The following is a 21225-nucleotide window of genomic DNA, read 5'->3' as shown; positions in this document are numbered from 1 at the left end:
AGAGAGAGAGAGAGAGAGAGAGAGAGAGAGAGAGAGAGAGAGAGAGAGAGAGAAGACCTTTAAAGGGAAACTAGATGGAAGCAAAGTGCCCTCCTAGCCTCTGGCTGAAGTTGAGGCTGGCCTCCCAGAATCCTCTACCACACCTGGAAGCAGGAGACTTCCTTAGTGTAGCATCTGGCTCGGGAGACATGACAACATCCTCCATTTACTCAGCTTGCAAGAGGGGCCATGTGAGCAGCTCATTACTGACTGTATTTTCTCCAAAAAACACTGACACTTTAATAAGGGCCTAATTACAGTTAGCACTCGGCCCCTCCCCTGTAAATTAGGGTTCAGCAGATGCCCAAGTTTCTCTCAGCAACCAAGGAGCCTGTCATTTCAGCATTTGTATTCAAACCTGGCACAGCCTAGTCCAGCTGCAGCTCGAAGCAACTGCAAGAGTGAGAGCAACGGGTTTCCCTTTGGTGGCTTCCCTTCGGTGACCAGCTCTTACCCAGCTCTGGAAATACTCAATCGAGTCCAGGGTGGTGGAACTGGCCTGCCACTGCAGCACTGGGGACAAGGAATCACAAGCTTGGGGTCAGCCTGGGGTACATATCAAAAACATTGTGTATTAAAAACAGAAGAAAAGCCAGGTAGTGATGGCAGATTAAACCTTTAATCCTATCACTCAGGAGGCAGAGGCAGACTGGTCTCTGTGAGTTCAAGGCCATCCTGGTCTACAGAGTTCCAGAACAGCCAGGGTTATATAGAGAAACCCTGTTTCAAAAAACAAAACCACCACCACCACCACCATACTGGTGAGATGCTCACTGGGTAAAAATACCTGCTGCCAAGCCTGATGACCTGAGTTGGCTCTATGGGACCCACAAAGGAGAGGAACAACTCCTGCAAGCTGTCCTCTGGCCACCACATGCACTGTACCACATACAACCTCTGATATCCACACGCATATGAACACATGTCCAAATGTACCTGTGCACACAGCCACCCGTGCCTCCTGATCCAAGGAAAATTGGGAGAAGGTCTGAACAGGCAAACTGCGTAGAGAGAAAACTGACCATGTGGAGCAGCCCACCCAAGCATCCAGCTAGAGGCAGGGAGTGTGCCTCCCCAGGAGAGAAGTGGCCTGTGCCAATCCCCACACCCATCCCTTTTAAACCTCACCCCACAGTCCCAACTTCCTGACATTCTCAGGTACACTGTCAGCTCAGAACCTTCCCTGGCTATTTCCACATCCTGGGATGCTTTTCCAAACTTCAGGGTACCTTTCCCAACTTCTCCCTGCCTCTTCTCCTCTGTTTCCCAGCGCTATTGGACCGCCCCAGTGTCTTTATCTAGCCTCTGCTGGAAGGGTATTTGGCTCAAGGCCATATCCCCAGGCACAAGGCAAAGTTGTGCTAAGCACTGGAGAACACTGTCCAGTGAGCACTCACTTGGCCTATGCAAGAGTTACTGCTATTAGACTCTCTCTCTTTCTCCCTCTGGCTCCCTCTCTCTCTTTCACACACACACACACACACACACACACACACACACACACCTATTTATTTAATTCCCAACAGAGCCCACCCAGGGCTCTCTTTCTCCCTCCCCCTCTCCCTCTCTCTTTCACACACACACACACACACACACACACGCACATGCACACGCGCACACACACACCTATTTATTTAATTCCCACAACAGAGCCCACCCAGGGCTCTCTTTCTCCCTCCCCATCTCCCTCTCTCTTTCACACACACACACACACACACACACACACACACACACACACCTATTTATTTAATTCCCAACAGAGCCCACCCAGATCAGCTGCGACCTGGGTTCTGGGCCCGAGGCCGGAACTCTTATTTTATTTGTTCAGGGAAGCAGGGTCTCATGTAGCCGAAGCTAGCAGAACCAGCTCTGCTGCGGAGCACACCTTGTAGCCCAGGCTAGCAGAACCAGCTCTGAACTCCTGATCTCTTGCCTCAGCTTGGCTTTACAAGCATGCCCGGTTTCTGTGCTGCTGGGCGTAGACTCCCCACTCACACTAAGCACTCAGCTGAGCTACAGCCCTGGGCTCCCTTTTTGTTTTTCTTTAAAAATTTTTTTCTCAAACATTTCATGTATTTATCCTCTTTGGGCTTGTGTCTCTGTGTACATACACCACACAGAAATTGCTTCTCTGCTTCTACCACTGGAGTTCAGAAATCAACCCAGGTCATTAGGCTTGGTGGCAAACCCTTTCCCTACTGCGCCATCTTGCCAGTCTGCGAGAAAGTCACAGACAAGTGAGACTCCACCTCAGTGACATGTACCAAGTGACGCTATAAGGCAGCACGTCAAACACTCAAAGAACGAATGGTAACCCCACTTCCTACTGAGATGCAGATTCAGAAAGCCAATACATTCGCAGGAAGGACTCTAGTCTCGCTTTCCAGGCTGGAACCCCAACTTCCTGGGCTCCTGTCCAAATGGGGGTGGGGTGTGGAGAAAAAAATCCCAGCTAGCCTCTTTGCCAGTCTCTCAGCTAAATAGCAACGATTAGGTAGAAACCAAGCCCTCCTGAGAGCCACAGCTAGCGCACAAAGCTGGCTGGCCAAAGGTTTCAAATGCCAAAGCTTCTAGAATGGTAAAAGCAGCCTTGGGTAGAAGACCCAGTGAGTTACCCGGGAGGTCGGCTCACCCCAGGGTGAGGGGCTCAGTGAGTTACCCGGGAGGTCGGCTCACCCCAGGGTGAGGGGCTCGGTCTTACTTTTTCACTTCTGGGAGCCTTAGTACATGACAGCAGACATTATACCAATGCCACTCTGCCCAGACTACATACAGCTCTGTCTTACAGCAGAGAAACCTGGGGTCTGGCTGCCTCACCTACCATGCACTAAGCTCTCAGTTCCATCCCTAGAACTACATAAACCCAAACATGGTGCTACACTCCTGCAATGCCAGAACTCAGAAGGTAAAGGCAGGAGATCCAGAGTTCTAGGCTATCCTCAGCTAGTCAACCATTTCAAAGTCAGCCAAGATTCAATCCTCGGCACTCAGGTAAAACGCCAGGCATCACAATGCATGCCTGTCATCGCAGCGCTGTGACGGTCCAGGCAGAGACATCCCTGGGGCTTGCCGGCCCGTCAGCCTGGACTTCTCAACAAGCCCCATGAGAGATCACTACTCAAACCCACAAAGACGACTGCTCCTGAGGAGCCACGCCCAAGGCTGCCCTCTGACCTCCACACACTCATATTCAGACACTTGGGCACAGACACACGCTCAGGAACGTGGGGCCTAGAATGCCCAGTCAATCCCCTTGACTAAAGTCACAGTCAGTTATGGTAGACCCATGCTTGGAGCCTCAGGCCTCTACGTCATTATTACTCTCTAGAACCTTTAGGGTAGTGTCAGGCTCTGTAGAAATCTGGACCTCATGTGAAACCTGTTACATTTCAAGCCCTTGGCCTCCAGGGCTAGCAATCTGCATGCAAGCCTCGGCAAGGGGCTGGGCCAACTGAGACGTCCTAGTGTGCACTAATGTTCTTAGAAAAGTCTAAGGCAGCACTGACAGGAAGCAGTCTGAGTGTCCCTAGGTGCTGGGCTGGCCCAAGCCCTTGGCATTCTCCTTTGCTCCCGGCTGACAGCCAGATGCCCACTGGATGGACATTCAAGAGCAGCAGCAGAAGGAAACAGCTCAAGGGTCAGAACAGACTCTTAGTTCTGACTCTGTTTAAAAATCCATAGCAGGAAATAAAGAATGGGATTGAGGGGGGCCTCTTAGCAAGGTCCTGCAGCACAGATACATTATGCATTCTAGAGTAAAATGAACTTAATGCCAGACACAGTGGTGCGTGCCTGTAACCCCAGCACTTGGAAAATGAAATCTGACAACTGCTGCTACAGTTCTGGGGGCCAACCTATGCTATAGTAAGTTCCAGATCAGCCTGGACTACAGTATGAGACTGTTTCAAAATAAACAAACAAAAAAAAAATAAAAAAAAATTTAAATTACAAAAAAAAAAGGAATGGTGCTATATGTCTTGATCCCAGCACTCAGGAAGAAGTAGGTGCATCCCTGTATGTTCAAGGCCAGCCTGTCTACATTCTGAGATGCTTTTTAAATCACTGATCAATAGCTAGGCTTGGTGGACTTGCCTTTAATCTCATCACTTGAGAGGTAGAGGCAGATCTCTCAGTTGGAGGCCAGCCTGGCCTATAAAGGCAGTTCCAGGACAGCCAGGCTCTATTATTCAGAGAAACACTGTCTCAAAAAAACCAAAAACCAAATAGATAAATGAATAAACAAACAAACAAACAAACAGGGATATGTGTGTGCATGTATGTGTGTATATATATATATATATATATATATATATATATATATAATTTTTGTTTCAGTACCTAAAAGCCATAGGTCTTTTTGAATATGAAGCAATCAAGGAGAACATAAATATCAATAATATTGTTATCAGTTTGGTGCTGGGAACTGACTCCAGGGTCTTATTCATGCTAGGTAAGAACTCTATGCCTGAGCTTCACCCCATAGCCCTCTCATGGCTTTTTTTTTTTTTTTTTTTTTTTTTGAGACATGGACTAACAATGGCTCCCATGTTGACCTCAAACTTAAGAAATCTCCTGCCTCAGACTCTCGAGTTCCTAAGGTCACAGGTGCAGCTAATTCAACCTAAATGTACACTTCCAAGAACCCAGTCCCTGCAGTCTTGAATCAACTTTTGAGGTATTTTTGAGACAGGGTCTCACTATGTAGCCCTGGCTGCCCCAGAACTCTACTCTATGTAGAGTGAGCTAGCCTCAAATTTAGAGATGTTCCTGCCACCACAAAAGACTGGTAACAACAATAACAGAGGGTGTGTGTGCGCGTGGGTGTGTGTGACCCAATGATAGGGTGAGACAGAGAGAGGTGGATCACTGGAGCTCATTGGGCAGGCAGAATAGCTAAGTGAGATCAGTGCATTTCATGGTCAGTGAGAGACCATGTCTCTAAAATTTACGATGGAAGGACAATGACATGGCTCAATGGATACAAGGACTTGCTATATAAGCCTGAGGCCTGGAGTTTAATTCCCAGAACCCACATAAATTTCGAAGGAATTCACAAAGATTATGTCCTCTGACTTCCACAAATGCACTCAGGCACACACTTGGACACACACACACACACAAACACACAATGATAATGCCCACATCAAAGCAAATGTTATCACTAGGCAGGCACATACTGCAGCATCATACATTGAACACTTCCTGGAATGGAGAAGAGCTGCTGTGGGAGAGGCAGAGCGGAGGGGACAGGAGGAAATCAACATCCCTCCTTCACTCACTTCCTGGATCCTACAAACAGCTGCAAGTGGAATTTGCCCACTGGACAGATGGAACAAGCTGAGGCTCCCAGAGCTATCTGGAGAGCATTCCAACTGGGAAGCTGTAGGTTTGGGGATCCTGGACCAAGAAAGAATCCTAAAGAATGTTTCTTCTCAAGTTCTCCAACTTCTGTCACTCAGAGAGGAAGGACAGTCAGGGGTGCCTGGGAGGGAATGGAGAACAGACTAATGGACGGATTCACTACGAAGACAAGAGCCGGTCGGCCCAAGAGAACCAGATAACAGGAGGCTCCCGAAGTTCAACCAGTCAGATGGCAGAGGCCAACTCACGTAAATAAGGGGTACATATGGGCATTTGCACACGAGAGGTCACCTTAGATGGCTAGCCAGACAACGGTGGACTTCAGAGTCAGTTTGGACAGATGGGACAACCAAATGGTGCCGGTAGGAAGCCTGTCTAGAACAGATAACCAGCTAACCAGGCAAGAGAGAAGGCTCCAGAAAATAACTGGCCAGACAGCCCCCAGGGGTCATTCCCCATGAATGGCTGAGTGGCAAGTGTTATCTTCAACATCTGAGCACATACACTAAGATTTCCAGGTAGCAGGAGGAAAGAGGAGTGGATCTATCCCGGATTACAGGCAAAGCGATGTCAGAGTTGCCCAGCGATAGCCGGAACTAGATGCACCAAAGGGGTCTGCACTGACCGTCTTGCCCCAAACACCACCGGTTACCATCGACTAGTTCTAGACTTGGCTCTGCATCTCCAGTCCCTGCAGAACCATGGAGACTCTTGCCCCAGACCTTACCCACTGCCACCGGTGCCGCGGCGTCCGCGAGCCGCAGTTCCGCCATTCCCCGCCTGCCCTCCGCGCCCTAGGCCGCTGCCCGCCCGCCCGCCCGGAGCCCCAGAACCGCCGCCGGCGCGCTCGCTCACCGGCCCACGAAGTTCTCGAGCACCGAACTCTTGCCGGCGCTCTGGCCGCCCACCACGGCGATCTGCGGCAGGTCCAGGTGGCAGCTCTGACCGATAGAGCTGAAGGCGTCCTGCAGCTTGTTAACCAGCGGGATGAGCTCTTCCATCCCGCGGTTGCCCATGGTGTCCGCCTCCGCCCCGCGGATCCCTGGACTACGACTCTCGGTTCCGATGCGTCTGTGGCCGTTGCTTCCTCCTGCTTTGCTCTGCCAGCCCGCCCGGGCTCCCCTTCGCCGCGACGCCCGCTCCCGGCTCGGCCTCAGAGTCGCCGCCTCATCCGGTTCTCAGGCGACACCCGACCCGAGCGACCTCCCCTCCTGGCCTCCGGGGCGGAGTCCACAACCCTAATGCTATAGCCAATTGGTCAAAAGCACTGCCACTCAAGAACGTGAGCCAATAAAAAAGGCACGAGGAAGGGCGAATCTCACAAATTCACTGGGTAATAAAACTGTCACTCTTAAGTGAAAGCCAATAGAAGTCGAACCGGGTTGTCAGACCGGGAAGGCGGGGTCAGCGAGGCCTCAGCTCACTAGGTTGATTCGGGTTGGCTTATTGGTCGCAGAAACGTCAACCTGCCAAGAGTGTAAGAATCCATTCTTCAACACTGAATTGTCACTTGACACTAGTTAATTCCGTAAAAATTTCTCATTGGCTGATATAATCATCACTTCTCTACTCCAACCAATAAGAGAAAAGAGAGCCGCAATCGTTTTCTATAGTTTCTATAGTTTTGTATGCGGGTACAGACTCTTGATGGTCCTCCTGTCTCAGCTTCCCTGCTGCTAGGATACACGCTGCTACCATCCCAATCCTCACTGACAACCGTGTCATAAAAGTGCTTCCAACTTCCTGGCATTTGTTATCACTTTGTGATATTCGTTTTAAGCGAAAGGCCACAGTACTCAGGGGAGCACACCGTGGTAAGGTTCAGTGGCTGTTACACCTGAACTCTTAGGCTGTAGTGAAAACTTGTATCTTAGAAAGCATCGCAGATCTCAACTCTGGAAGAATCCCAGTGCCAGTGAAGGATGAGTCGACACTTCAGCCTTGTGCATGTTTCTGTATGTTACTGAGAATCAAGTCTACAGTTCTATGAAGCTAAGCCAAGTGTTTTACCGACGGCTACAACTGTAGGTTTATTTTTAATTATTTTTTCTCCTAGACTGATGACTTAGTGCTTGCTGCCTTAGAAGCAGACTCAAGTTTGGTTCCCCGCACCTGCATGACAACTCACACAACCATCATTGATTCCAGTTCCAGGAATCTTGACACCCTCGTCTGGCCTCCACTAGGAATAGACACAGACATAATGCACATACTGACATGCAGGCAAAAACATCCATGTTCAATTTTTTAAATTTACATAAAATAACAGTTAATTTTTTATGTATTTATTTATTTTGGTTTTTCCAGACAAGGTTTCTCTGTGTAGCCCTGGCTGTAAATTTTTAAAGATTTATTTTATTTTTATGTGCACCAGATATGTGCCTGGTGCCCGCAGAAGTCAGGAAGCATCAGACCTCCTAGAACTGGAATTCTGGATGATTGTAAATCACAGTGTGGGTACTGGGAACCAAACCCCGATCCTCTGCAAGAGCAACAGCTGTTCTTAACCACTGAGCTGTCTCTCCAAGCCCAAACTTTTCTTTTCCATGCATGGTGTTTGGTACATGCAGGTATGTTTTGTTCACCAGAGTCATGCAGGGCCAAGAAAACCAAAAGAGGACATCGGATCCTCCCAGAACTGGAGGTACAGTGACAAGCTGCCATATGGGTGCTCAGAACTGAACCTACCTCCCCTGCTAGTACTCTAAACTGCTGAACCACGACTCCAGCCCCTTTATGTAATTATGTGTTTATGCTGGGTGTGATATAGGCACATGAGATGAGAAGAGGACATGGAATTCCTTGAAGTGGGAGTTAAGAGCAGTTGTCAGTCATCCTTATGGGTGCCGAGAACCAAACTATAGTCCTCTCCTACAGCAACACCCTAAACCACACCTCCAGCCCCGTTTTTTTCTCATTTGTGTGCCTGTGGTACGCTGCCTTGTGCATGTGCATACGGAGGTCACAGCTTGACATTAGGCCTTGTCACTTCATTTAGTTTTTTAAACAGGATCTCTCAGCCAAAAGCCGGTCAGTTCAGCAGGACTGGCTGCTGGCTAACCTTCCCAGCAGCTAGAACTGCACATGCTCACCACCATGCTTGAGTTTTTACAGGGGTCCTGGGGATCTAGGCCACCATCTCACCAGGTGCCCCATCCAGCCACCACCCAAGCCATCATAAGGCAGAAGCCAATATTCCAGTTGTTTCCATGTTTCTTCAAGTTTACCACATCCTACATCCTTTTAACTGCCAAGTGCAATTTGGAGATCCACTCCCTAATGCAAGATGGGAGAATATACTACTTTGCAGGCAAAACTGGAGGCTCTGGAAGGGCATTTCGGGGGAGGGAGAGGATGGTGGTAGTTACTTTTGACAAAGCCTCATTTCACAGAGCCTTGACTTGAGGCTGTGTAGCCGAGGATGGTCTTGAACTTCGATCCTTCTGCCTCTAACTCTGAAGTGCTCCAATTATAGGCAGGAGCCACCACACCCAGTATAACAAGAACTTAGAGCTTCTTTTCATGCCCGGGTCCCAGAATCTGTTCTGTATGTTTCCTTTTAGGAGGGTTGTGTTTACCTGAGACACAGCCTGCATAGCGTAGGAGGATCCTTACTTACTATGTAGCCCAGGCTGGCCTGCAACTCTCAATCCTCTTCCCCCAGTCTCTTGAAGATAGGATTTTGGCCATGCCACCATGCCAGGGTGGAACAATTAATAATAATTATTAAATCAGTAATAATTTGATGCCTCTGGGCACACATGTGCTTGAATAGGAGCCCAGTGAGGAGGCAGCAGGAATGTACACGCTGGAAAGCAGCTGCCAGGAGGTGGTGCAGGGGTCCTGCTGAAGCTGTGAGCAAGATGACAGAGACCCTGATCTTTAAAAAAAAGAAAGGAAGAAAAGGAATCAGGGCATTAAAGCCCATTGCTGTTGGCCTTATTGGCCAGAGAAATAAAATATTTGTGTAAGCCAATGGGAAACTTTAGGGAACTAGGTAGCATCAACTGAAAAATCATTGTTTAAGGAACATGACTTAGTCCCAGGTTCCAAATATATGAGTTTATGGTTGGTAGGTGTACTGGCTAGTTTTGTGTCAACTTGACTCAGGCTGGAGTTATCCCAGAGAAAGGAGCTTCAGTTGGGGAAATGCCTGCACGAGATCCAGCTGTAAGGTATTTTCTCAATTAGTGATCAAGGTGGGAGGTCCCCTTGTGGGTGGTGCCATCTCTGGGCTGGTAGTCTTGGTTCTATAAGAGAGCAGGCTGAGCAAGTCAGGGGAAGCAAACCAGTAAAGAACATCCCTCCATGGCCTCTGCATCAGCTCCTGTTTTCTGACCTGCTTGAGTTCAAGTCCTGACTTCCTTTGGTGATGAACAGCAGTATGGAAGTGTAAGCTGAATAAACCCTTTCCTCCCCAACTTGCTTCTTGGTCATGATGTTCGTTCAGGAATAGAAACCCTGACTAAGACAGTAGGCTTGGTGTTGCAGACATTATCAGGACTACAAGAACCTGGAAACACACTAATTATATACAGAAGGAGTTAGCTGAACATTATGTGGAAACTGTAAAAACAGCAACAAAAGAAAAAAATGGGCAGTGGTGGTGCATGCCTTTAATCCCAGCACTCAGGAGGCAGAGGCAGGCAGATTTCTGAGTTCGAGGCCAGCCTGGTCTACAAAGTGAGTTCCAGGACAGCCAGGGGGCTATACAGAGAAAGCCCGTCTCAAAAAAAAAAAAAAAAAAAAAAAAAAAAAAAGAAAAGAAAAAAAGTCTAGGGTTGGGTTAAGTGACTCTGTGGGACCAGTGCTTGTCTGGGATGCCCTGGGTTTCATCCCCGCCACATTAACAGGTGTGGTGGTGCACATCTATGATCCCAGCCATAAGTAGCAGTGGGCAGGATGATGGTAAAGATTCCATGTCTATATAACAAGCTGACTGATGGGTGGTTCATGCCTTAGATCCCAGTACTGGGTAGGCAGAGACAGGCTTACCTCTGTGAGTTCAAGACCAACCTGGTCTACACTGAGAGTTATGGGCCAGGTGGAACTAGTTAGACCCTGTCTCAAGAAGAAAGGCAAATAGTGTCAGAGGAAAGAGCCCACAGGTGAGGGGGAGCACACTCAGGAGAGCCCACAGGTGAGGGGGAGCACACTCAGGCATGCTTGGTCTTGGCTTTGAGACCATAGGTGAGGGGCAGAGCACACTCAGGCAGGCTTGGCCACGGTGTGATCATCTGCTAATTCACACTATTATTAAGGAGAGTACAGAGTGCTATGCAGAGCCAAGCATGCACCGACAGGGTTAATAGTAGAGCAGAGGGCTGGGGCGAAGGCTCAGCAGTTAAGGGAACTGGCTGCTCTTCCAGAGGTCCTGAGTTCAATTCACAGCAACCAACAGTGGCTCACAACCATCTGTGATGGGATCCAGTACCCTCTTCTGGTGTCTGAAGTCAGCGACAGTGTACTCATACACATAAAGAAATCGACTGGAACAGAAAAGCAAGCCACCACTCTTTATTGGTGACCTTGGGCAAAGCTGCTTCCTCTCCCTGGGCCAGCTAGGTACCTGACAACCAGGGGAGAATGAGAGTGGTATCTTCTAGGGTGGCTGGGAGGTCCTGACCTTGAAAGAGAGCCCGCAGTCTGAGACTACATTCCAAAGCAGGGCTGTGCCCAGTGGGTCCCAGTTACCCCACGGTTGCTATGACTCCTTTTTTTGTTTTGTTTTCATTGAGAAAGGGTCTTACTCTACCCTAGACTGGCTGTGAAAACCAAGCTGGCCTTAAACTTGCAGCTGACCTCCAACCCCTTCCTGCCTCTCCGGAGCCACCAGACTCAAACTCAAATCCTCAGGGCAACCTCCCCAGATCCTCCTGGCTCTGCCTCTCTTCCGGAGCTAGGAGCCACCAGACTCAAACTCAAATCCTCAGGGCAACCTCCCCAGATCCTCCTGGCTCTGCCTCTCTTCCTTTGTCCTGGGATCACACACTCCAGGCCTCTGCATATATATCCAATTATGGGCCCACCTTCACTCTGGTTTACTTCTTACAGAGAATCGCCAGAGCCAACTACAGTGAAGCTTGGGATGAGGAAGAATTCAGACATGAGAGCTTAAATGAAAACAAAAAGTAGTAACAAAATCTTTTATAAAAAAGAATCCTTCAGAATCCCCCATACCCCAGTGTCCATCGCCAGCAACCAGGTCATGTGAGTGTGATTCCCACAGAGGCCAGTGCTTCAATGGCCCAGGCAGGACAGAGGCTGTGGTCACCATACATGGTGCGCATGAAGTCTCGTACGAAGTCAGGAAAGCGCTGTTCCAAGATACTGCTGCGTGCAGCACTCAGGAGCTGCAGCTACACGGCAGGGAAGAGCATCAGCTCAGTGTGAGCCACCAGCAGTCCCAAGAGTGTCCCCAAGGCACCAAGCATGCCCACATCACAAACCCAAGGCTAAGGGACCCACCCTAGAGAGCCCCACCCACACCACACCCTCTAGATGAATCTCGCCCACAGGGCCCTTATGGCACGGACTCTACACCCCTAAGGAAGCCCCACTGTGCCTAAAAACCCACAACTTCAAATAAAAAGGAGCCATGCTGCACACCCTATCGTAGCCCCACACCCTGCCCCCAGAGTCCCACGGCCCTGCCCCACACTTGTCCAGGTCACCTGATAGGCAATGTTGTGCACGGTTAGGTGGTGTAGCGCTGTAGTGTTGTCACTGTGTAGCAGGGCATGCAGGAAGGCTCGGCTGTGCCTGTGGGTCAGTCACACAGTTGGTGGCTGCACACTGCCTGAGCCCTCTCCCCTCTCCAACCCCCAACTTCTAAGACCTACGTCTGGCAGGTGGGACAAGGACACTCAGGGTTTATGGGGCTGAAATCCTTGGCATACTGCTTCTTCTTCAATTGAAGGTTCCCAGTGGGCACAAGGGCGGATCCAAAGCGCTGGGGACAAGGAAAGTCAAGGTCATGAGGGGTACAGGCTCCTAGCCCTTCCAGCCCCCTGCCCGGGGCAGGACTTACCGCTGTCCGTGTGGGGTACACACAGTCGAACATATCACATCCAAGAGCCACGCAGACCACCAAATCGGTGGCATAGCTGGGTGCAGCCATGGGAGGAAGGAAGAAACAGAGTCCACCTGAAGAGAGGGCTTCCCAGGCCTCCCTCCATCCTCCCTCTAAGAAGATGGAGGATGTTTTCATACTGTACTGTGTTTCACATAGCCTAGGCTAGTCTTGCACTCCCTACATAGCTGAGGATGCCCCAGAACATTCTCTACTCCAGGAAGTGGCTCATGTGACCACTTCATTAGCTCCCCAGGAGCACTATACCCTTCTTCCCATAAAGATCTATCAAAAGGGAATGGGGACCCCAGGATCGGCTCCACACACCAGGGCTCAGGGCTCTTTCTCCTCCACCCCAACATACCCAACTCCCATCAGGTATCGTGGCTTGTCCTTAGGCAGCATGGAGGTGCTCAATGCCACCATCTTCCAGAACTGCTCCTTGCTCTCTCCTCCACTCAGACCTCCAATGGCAAAGCCTGGCACATCTCTCTTGGTCATCTCTGAAAGGACATATGACCCAGCTTAGGGAGATTTAGGGTTTTGTGACATTATAAAAGGTTAAAATATGCTACTGTCACAAAGCTCAATTTCCTTTGGTACAAAACAACATTGCACTCATTTCCCATAAAACAAGACCTTGAGACAGGCATTTAGATGCACACCCTGGAATCCCGACAGCTCCGGAGGCTGGGGCAGGAGGATTGGGAACTCAAGGCCACCCTGATCTGCATGACTGTGACTGGGTCATTAGTGTCCCCTTGTGCAGGAAGTCCTGGGTCCCAGCTCAGCAACACATCATCCAAGTGTGGTGATGCATGCCAGTGATCTCAGCACTCAGACACAGAGGCAGGGGGATCACAAGTACAGGATCATCCTCGGCTACAAAGCTAAGTCCAGGCCAGCCTGGCCTACAAGGAAGCCTGTCATAAGTCAGTGTAGTATTTCAACAGATCTGTGAGAAGAGCCAGCGAGAAGGAAAAGGCACTTGCTGCCAAGCCTGAGGATCTGAGATCCCCCCCTCCCAGGACCCACATGGTGGAAGGAGAAAACTCACCCCCATACTCACACCGTCACATGTGAGACAGATAGACAGACAGACAGACAGACAGATGGACGGACGGAGAGAATGATGAAATTCGAAAACCACGATCCAACCTAGGATCAGTATTTGGCTCCACTTGCTAGACCTGCCCTACTGCATGAGGCTCAGGGCCTCTGAATCCTGCACTCACACTTTTACTCATAGTTAATGGCGATGGACACAGCATCCTTCTGTACCCGGACCAGCCCCACCCCTGCCAGTACCTGACTCTACCTTTCAGGCAAGTGGTCCGAAGATCAGCATTCAGTCCACCCTGGATGATGGCAAAGAGGTTCTGCTTGTCCTGATGCTTATGGGCTGCGATGCATCTGTCCAGCCAGCGGACTGACCTGCAGGAGGGTCCCTGGTCACAGAACCTCAAGTGGCTAGGGAGAAGGATGGCGGGAGCCTACATCCCCCTCCCTTACCCCCATGCACACACGTACACACACCCGCACACACCTGTGCATGGCCTCCTCCACTAGAGGGCCTGTCACAGTGCTGCTCACCACATGGTCCAACTGCATGATAATGTCCGAGCCTGGGGGTAGGAGGGCGCTTTGGTGAGGAAGAGGGGAAGAGGGCACAGAGGAGCCTCCCAGGGACCACCTCTGTAGTCACCTAATACAGCTGCAGAGAAGCCAGGAAACCTCTCATTTTCTTTTGTACAAATAACCTCACAGACCAGTGAGATAGATCAGCAGGCAGATGTGCCTTCCTCCAGGCCCAGCTCTCCAAGTTCAATCCCCAGGACCCACATGGTGGAAGGAGGGAACTGGTCCTTGCATATTGTCACTGTGGATCCCAGGCTGTTCCCCAGTTCCCAATCTTTTTCCCCTACTGCGCAAGGACTGTTGAAATGACGTGCCTCAGTGGTATCACCACAGTCTAGCATATACAAGGCCACGCGCTCCATCCCCAGAACTGCATCAAGTGGGTGTGCCACGGTGTCTCGGTCCCAGCACTCAGGAGGTGGAAGCAGAGGAATAAAGAGTTTAAGGTTGGGGTTCCTGGATACAAGTGCTGATTGCTATTCCAGAGAGCCTGGCTCTGTTCCCAGAACCCACATGACAACTCACAACCAGGATCAGAGAACCCCATGCCCCTCTTCTAGCCTCCGTGCCACATGCGGTACACAGATATACATGCAGGCAAAACACCTACATAAAATAAATAAAATCAAATAGCTACACATGGTTGGTGCTCACATTTAATCCGAAATGAGGCAGGAGGAGCTCTGAGTTCAACACCAATCTAGCCTATGTAAAAAGATCTAGGACAGCCAACGCCACTCAGTTGTCAGATTTCCAACCCAGGACCCCTAACCCTAACCCTGTTAATATGCAGGCATTTCCACTGGCCTGCTCTCAGGGACCTAGCAATTGCTAAAGTTATGACCTGCCAGGCCAGGTGCACAGGGTGTGTGCTGCTGATAACAGGGCTGGCCACCCACCCTAGCACGCACGGTCTCTCTGCATTCTCTCTCTCTGTGTGTGCTCCACCCCTCTGTCTCCCTGTCAGAGAACACACCCCCATACCCAAAGTGCTGCCTTCCAATAAACCTCTCGTGTGTGTGTGTGTGTGTGTGTGTGTGTGTGTGTGTGTGTGTTTTGTTTGTTTTTCGAGACAGGGCTCTGCTTTTATATTTTAAACTCAGCTTGAACTGGCATATTTCATCAGTGGAGAAAATCTATTGCCTGTCTCAAGTCCAACAAAAAAATAAATACAATCTTTAAAAATGTGTTTTTTAGAAAAATAGAATTCAAGGTCATTCTTGGCTCCTAGCGTTTGAGGGCACTGTGCACCATCTGAGACAAGATTGAGCAAGGACTGGCACCACGGCTGACCTCTGTGTCCCACTCTTGTTCAATGGCAGGAGAGCACACACCAATACAAATAAGCCACAGCCACCCTTAGCATAATGCTTCCTGCTAACAATTCTGAAAGCCAAAGACGGCACACAATGAAAGGTTTGGGGACCAGAGGACAAGACTCAGCAGCAGATCCCTGGCGCGGCATGTGTGAGAACCTGGGTTACAGGCCCAGCTTAGAGAGAGAGATAACTAGATAAATGGGTAGACAGTTCAGACAGACAGACAGACAGACAGATGGACAGGCAGACAGGCGGACGAAGGGCTAAAGGATAAATAGGTATACAGACTATCCCAGTCTAAAGTCGTCTGATCTGATTTCCTAGATCAGGTCAGCTTGTGGCCATGTCTGTGAGAGACTGCCATGGGAGAGGGCAGCCCTCCATGAGCAATACTATCTCTAGGCAAGTGATGTTGGACTAAAACAAAAGGCTTTGGGCTGAGGGTTGGGCTCTGTGGTTAAGAGCACTCACTGTTCTTTCAGGTGACCCAGCACCCAGGTTAAGTCAATACTGCTTGTAACTTTAGGTCTAGAAAATCTATTCCCTCTGGCCTCCTGAGACACCTGCGCTCACATGTACATACAAACACATAACTGACGATAATAAAAACAAATCTTAATAGAAGCTAGCTAACTAAGCATGCGCCTGCGCATAAGCTGGCAAGCAGCATTCCTCCATTGCTTCTGCTCCAGGGTCCTGCTGTGGCTTCCCTCAAGGATCACCTGCGACCAGGAAGTATAAGCCCAATCAAAATCAACCCTTTCCTCCTCAACTGGCTTAGGTCAGGCTGTTTTATCACAGTGACAGGAGGAATCCAAAACACAGACAGAGGGCTTTTGATCAAAACCAGGTCTAGGGAGAAGGAAGGGCCAGGCTGAGCAACAAAGCTTTGTTCTTCCTTACAAAACAAAGTAAAGCAAAAGGCAGAGGCAGGTGTGGCCGAGGCAGGTGTGGCTGAGCCAGGTGTGGCTGAGCATGCCTGTTACCCCGGTAACAAGAGAGTGTGAGTTTCAGTGCACCAGTATGGTACAAGGAGAGCCTGCATTTACATACAAGCACTAGGGCCAGGCCTCAGGGCATGCTTTACATTTGGCTCAGTGGGAGATCGCCTGCCTTAAATCCCTTGATGAGGGGCTATATGTAAGATGGAATAAACCCTTTCTTCCCCAAGTTGTTTTTGGTCGTGGTGTTATCACAGTGATCTTATCCTGCTATCAGAAGATACAGGGATTCAGGGCAGCTCCTGTCAAGAAAGCTGTCTTAGCTCCACTTAGCATAACACCAGGTTTCATAAGAAGGCTTTAGGATAAAGCCCATGCCCAGCACCTGAGACACCAGACATAAAGCCCCCAACAGATCTTCTGTACTTTCATGTACAGAAGTGGGAAAGAGTTGGAGCTTATGTTCCAAGGCTCCAATCCCATGTGCAGTCTACACAACATTAACTGTCCTGGACTGTGGATGTAGCTCGATGAATCGAGTGCTCATGTAATATACAAAAGCCCTGGGTCTGATCCCCAGCTCAGTATAAAACTAGGACTGATGGCATTTGACTGTAATCCCACTACTCTGGAGGTGGAGGGAAGAGGATCAGGGGTTCAAAGTCAACCTCAGTTAAAGAGGAAGTGAGGTCCAGGGCAGCATAGAATGTAGGCATGGGTCTCTGTCTCAAAAATAAGACAAATAAAATAAACTACATAGATGGAAATAAGGGGCCCAACCCATGCCAATCTCGTCTTGTAGTCACCAATATTTTAATAAATTCAATTTGTTACTAAGAACACTAACAGCTGGGTGTGGTGGCACCTGTCTTTAATGCCAGCACTCCAGAGGAGAGGCAAGAGCGGGTATATCTGTGTTTGAGGCCAGCCTGGTCTCCCAGTCTACATAGAGAGTTCTAGACCAGCTGAAGCTACATACAGAGACCCTCACCAAAATAATAAACAGTAAGTAAGTCATAAAATACAGACACATAAGAACCAATAAATAAAAAGGATGACTCTGTATTGAGTACTGATATTAGTTCTCTTTTTTGTCAGGAAATGGAGACAGCTTCTTTGTTGTTGTTGGCTTTTTTCCCTTTGAGACAGGATTTCTCTGTGTAGCCCTGGATGTCCTGGAACTCACTCTGTAGACCAGGCTGGCCTGGAACTCAGAAATCCACCTGCCTCTGCCTCCCAAGTGCTGGGATTAAAGGCGTGCGCCACCACTGCCCTGCTGGAGACAGCTTCTTTTTTTTTTTTCTTTTTTCTTTGTTTTTTTTTTTTGTGGAGACAGCTTCTTAATGTGTAACCCAAGCAGGCCCGGAAGTAGCAACAATGTTTCTGTTAGCTAAGCAGTCACCACAGGCTTTTGTTTTGTTTTGTTTTTAATGTGTTTGTTTCCTTTTGTTTACTGTGGCGAGGATCTAGACCAGGACACTGGCAAAGCATTCTAATTAACTGAGGCACATGCCCAACACAGGACCTATTCTTTATCCTTATTTTCACTTGGTGAAAGAGTCCAAATTCAAAGACGTCCCAAACCATACGTGGCGTTCGAAGCCCCCTCTTACCCAGAGCATTCTGGATTTCCACCGATCTCTCTGGGCTCAACAGCGTCTCTTCTCCATCGTAGGGCGAGCGGAAGTGGACGCCCTCCTCCGTCACCTCGGACAGGGAGAAGAGGGACACCATCTGGAAGCCACCGCTATCCTGGGGAGACCCCGCAGCGAAGCTGTCAGGAGATCAAGACCGGGGGCCTCTCACCTCAACACAGCGCCCGAGGGCGGCAACCCCAACTCACCGTCAGCAGATTGTGGGGCCAATTCATGAAGCCATGAAGACCCTGGGCTTTCCGGATCAGCTCCGGACCCTGTGATGGAGAAAAAGTTCGGCGGTAGCCCGCAGCTCCACCGCCAGGTCTGGGTGAGCCCTAGCACTGTGCGCCTTCCTCAAACGACTCTTCCAGAGGCCCCCACGCCGCCCACCCCCAGATCGAATCCACACACCGGCCTCAGCCCCAGATGGTAGGTGTTGCCCAGGCAGATGCGGCAGCCCAGGGTGTCCAGCTGCTCCGCGGTGATACCCTTCATGGTGGCCTGTGTACCCACAGGCATGAACACAGGGGTGGCTACCGTCCCATGCGGCAGCCGCAGCTCACCCGCCCGAGCTCCGGAGCGACTGCACTCAGCGACCAGCCGCAGGATTCGTGGAGCGCACTCCAGCGAACCTGGGTTGCCTACCGCCGCCATTTTCAGTCCCGGAACCACGTGGGCTGAGACCACAGAGGACAGCGCCATGGTGCCCTGAATCACGTGATCGGAGAGCTACCGGGAACCATAGCAACTGAGCCACACCCTCCACACTCTTGGGTGCACCTACTTCCAGATCCCATAGCTGTCACTTTCCCTCTATCACGAAAACGGTTCTAAGGCCCAGTGCCATGACTTAGCGAGTGAGGATACACGGCGCCAAGCCCAATGACCTGTCTCTGGGACCTACAAGACAGCCATTCAAATTCGCACGAATGGACATACAATAAATGTATTTAAAACACTCCGCCGGACCGTGGTGGCACACGCCTTTAATCCCAGCACTTGGGAGGCAGAGGCAGGCGGGTTTCTGAGTTCGAAGCCAGCCTTGTCTACAGAGTGAGATCCAGGAAAGCCAGGGCTATAACAGAGAAACCCTGTCTTGAAAAACAATCCAAGCCGGGCGTGGTGGCGCACGCCTTTAATCCCAGCACTTGGGAGGCAGAGGCAGGCGGATTTCTGAGTTCAAGGCCAGCCTGGTCTACAAAGTGAGTTCCAGGACAGCCAGAGCTATGCAGAGAAACCCTGTCGCAAAAATCCAAAAAAAAAAAAGAAAAAGAAACAAAAAAGAAAAACAATCCAAGACATGTTTTTCTGCTGTATAAAATACAACAGCCTGATATGATAACTAATCAGGAATCTCAAGATTTCGGAGGTTGAGGAAAAAGGATTATGTGGAGATTGACACGGCACAGTGAGTTCCAGGACAGCCAGGGCTACACAGAACAGACCTGTCTCGAAAAAAACAAAAAAACTGATGGCTCAGCAGTTAAGAACACTGAATGCTCTCCCAGAGGAACTGGATTCAATTCCCAGCACCCGCATGGTAGCTCACAACTGTCTGTAACGCCAAAGTCTGACATCCTCACATGGACATAAATGCAGGCAAAACAGATAAAATTATTTTTTTTTTAAAAAAATCAGAATAGGGGCTAATGAGTTAGCAGATAAGAGCACGTACCCAGAGGACATGGGATTCATAGCACACGCAGCCCCCTGTAACTCCAGTTCCAGGGGATCTGATGTCCTCCTCTGACCAGGCAGGTAAGATGGTGGCACACACACATTCAGGCAAAATAAATACACAAAATAAATCTTTAAAAAGCAACAACAAAACAGGTTCCTGCTTGGCATGCACAAGGCTCTGGGTTGGGTCCTCTGCTCACACACTCACAGAGCATAAAGATGGATGGATTTGTGTCTTCATACATGTAGTTGCTAACAATAGTCTCTGTCATTCTGTGTTCATTAAGGACCTAGCATGTAGTCAGGTGCTCAGTCACTTTTGTCAAAGAATTCCTATCATTGCAAAAAGAAATTTAAAACCCAGAAACTTGACACTCACTATTACTTTATTCAATGAGGGATATGTGTGGTGTGTGTGTGTACAGACATGTGTCCCCACTTCCCTGACCAGAGATAAAGATAGCCAAGTGATTTTCTGTCCATACAAACCGTATCTGTCACCTCTGCCGGCAGAGGGCACCATTGTCCCACAACATTCCCAGTGAGTGGCTATGCAGAACCTGCTATGATGGGCAGAGGTACTGGATAGAATCCTAGAGTCTCTTGCAGTGATAAATGATACCAATTTCCAGAGGTTATAGGGCTGAAATTAGTCAGAATGCCTCAAAACACCAAGGTTGAGCAATAGTCAAGGCCCTTGTGTGAGCAGAGGCCAAGGGATGGCTAATAACCTGCTATTGCTCTCCACCTTAATTTCCAGGCAGCTTGGTGGTCAACAAGCCCCAGTGATCCTCATCTCTATGACCACTCCTCCATACACACAGTGCCGCTGTTCCAGGTCACAGCCTGCTTTAGAATGCTTCATTTATGCCTGTGGGTGTAACTATCAGTGTAGATATACCCACACACTTGCCACAGCATCCATGTGGAGGTCAGAGGACAACTGCCAGGAGTCTGTGCTCTCTGGTCCCAGGAAACCAAATCCAGGCTGTCATCTTTATGCATTTATTCGGCTTCCCAGACCACATGCCAGCTATTTAAGAATTTTATGTGTTTTGCCTACATGAACATATATGTACTGTAAGTATCCTGGAACTAACTGGAGTTACAATTGTGAACTATCATGTAGATTCTGGGACTAAAACTACTGAGCTATCTATCACTCCAGTCCTATATTGGTTATTTTTTGAGACAAACACTCACATAGTTCATGCTGACCTCAAATTCACTACGTAGCTGATGTTGATCCTCTTTTTGGTCAAGGCAGGTTTTCTCTGTGTAGTCAGTCCAGTATGTCCAGTAACTTGCTCTGTAGACCAGGCACGCCTCAAAGTCAAGAGATCTGCCTGCCTCTGCCTACCAAGTGCTGGGATTAAAAGCATGCATCACCACTGGCCAACCTGCCTCCATCTTTAAGTGCTAGCTCTACCACCATAGTAGCTGGCAACTTTTGGGTTGAAGTAGGATTTTACTCTGTAGATGATGCTGTCCTGGAACAATGCAGTTCAAGCTGTCCACTCACAGAAATCTCCCTGCCC

The 21225-nt window shown here is 49.4% G+C and overlaps 2 protein-coding genes across 17 annotated transcripts in view; both read right to left on the bottom strand.

Moving 5' to 3' along the window:
* Dnm2 (dynamin 2) overlaps nucleotides 1–6606 on the bottom strand; it is an 82614-nt gene extending 76008 nt beyond the window's left edge. For 11 of the 16 annotated variants that reach the window (XM_021206992.1, XM_029543513.1, XM_029543514.1 and 8 more), the window contains exon 1: nucleotides 6256–6606. In XM_021206992.1, the coding sequence (XP_021062651.1) occupies nucleotides 6256–6416 (161 nt within the window). In that variant the 5' untranslated portion in view covers nucleotides 6417–6606. The remainder of the gene's footprint in view (nucleotides 1–6255) is intronic. The other 5 variants (XM_029543510.1, XM_029543505.1, XM_029543507.1 and 2 more) reach the window with 1 other exon arrangement.
* A 4913-nt stretch (nucleotides 6607–11519) lies between these two features.
* On the bottom strand, nucleotides 11520–18673 carry Qtrt1 (queuine tRNA-ribosyltransferase catalytic subunit 1). Its single transcript, XM_021207495.1, has 10 exons — nucleotides 18419–18673; nucleotides 18214–18282; nucleotides 17984–18122; nucleotides 14019–14097; nucleotides 13791–13906; nucleotides 12837–12975; nucleotides 12431–12506; nucleotides 12243–12352; nucleotides 12075–12162; nucleotides 11520–11759 (listed from the first exon to the last, which is right to left on the bottom strand). The coding sequence occupies exons 1-10, from the start codon at nucleotides 18659–18661 to the stop codon at nucleotides 11607–11609; spliced, it is 1212 nt and encodes a 403-aa protein (XP_021063154.1). The 5' UTR covers nucleotides 18662–18673; the 3' UTR covers nucleotides 11520–11606.
* Nucleotides 18674–21225: the final 2552 nt, after the last annotated feature.

The sequence above is a fragment of the Mus pahari genome, chromosome 10 (genome assembly GCF_900095145.1).
Source record: "Mus pahari chromosome 10, PAHARI_EIJ_v1.1, whole genome shotgun sequence".
In the NCBI taxonomy this organism is placed as follows: Eukaryota; Metazoa; Chordata; class Mammalia; order Rodentia; family Muridae; genus Mus; species Mus pahari.
Note: the sequence above shows the minus strand (reverse complement) of the source record. Positions and strands in the feature narration are given on the sequence as shown.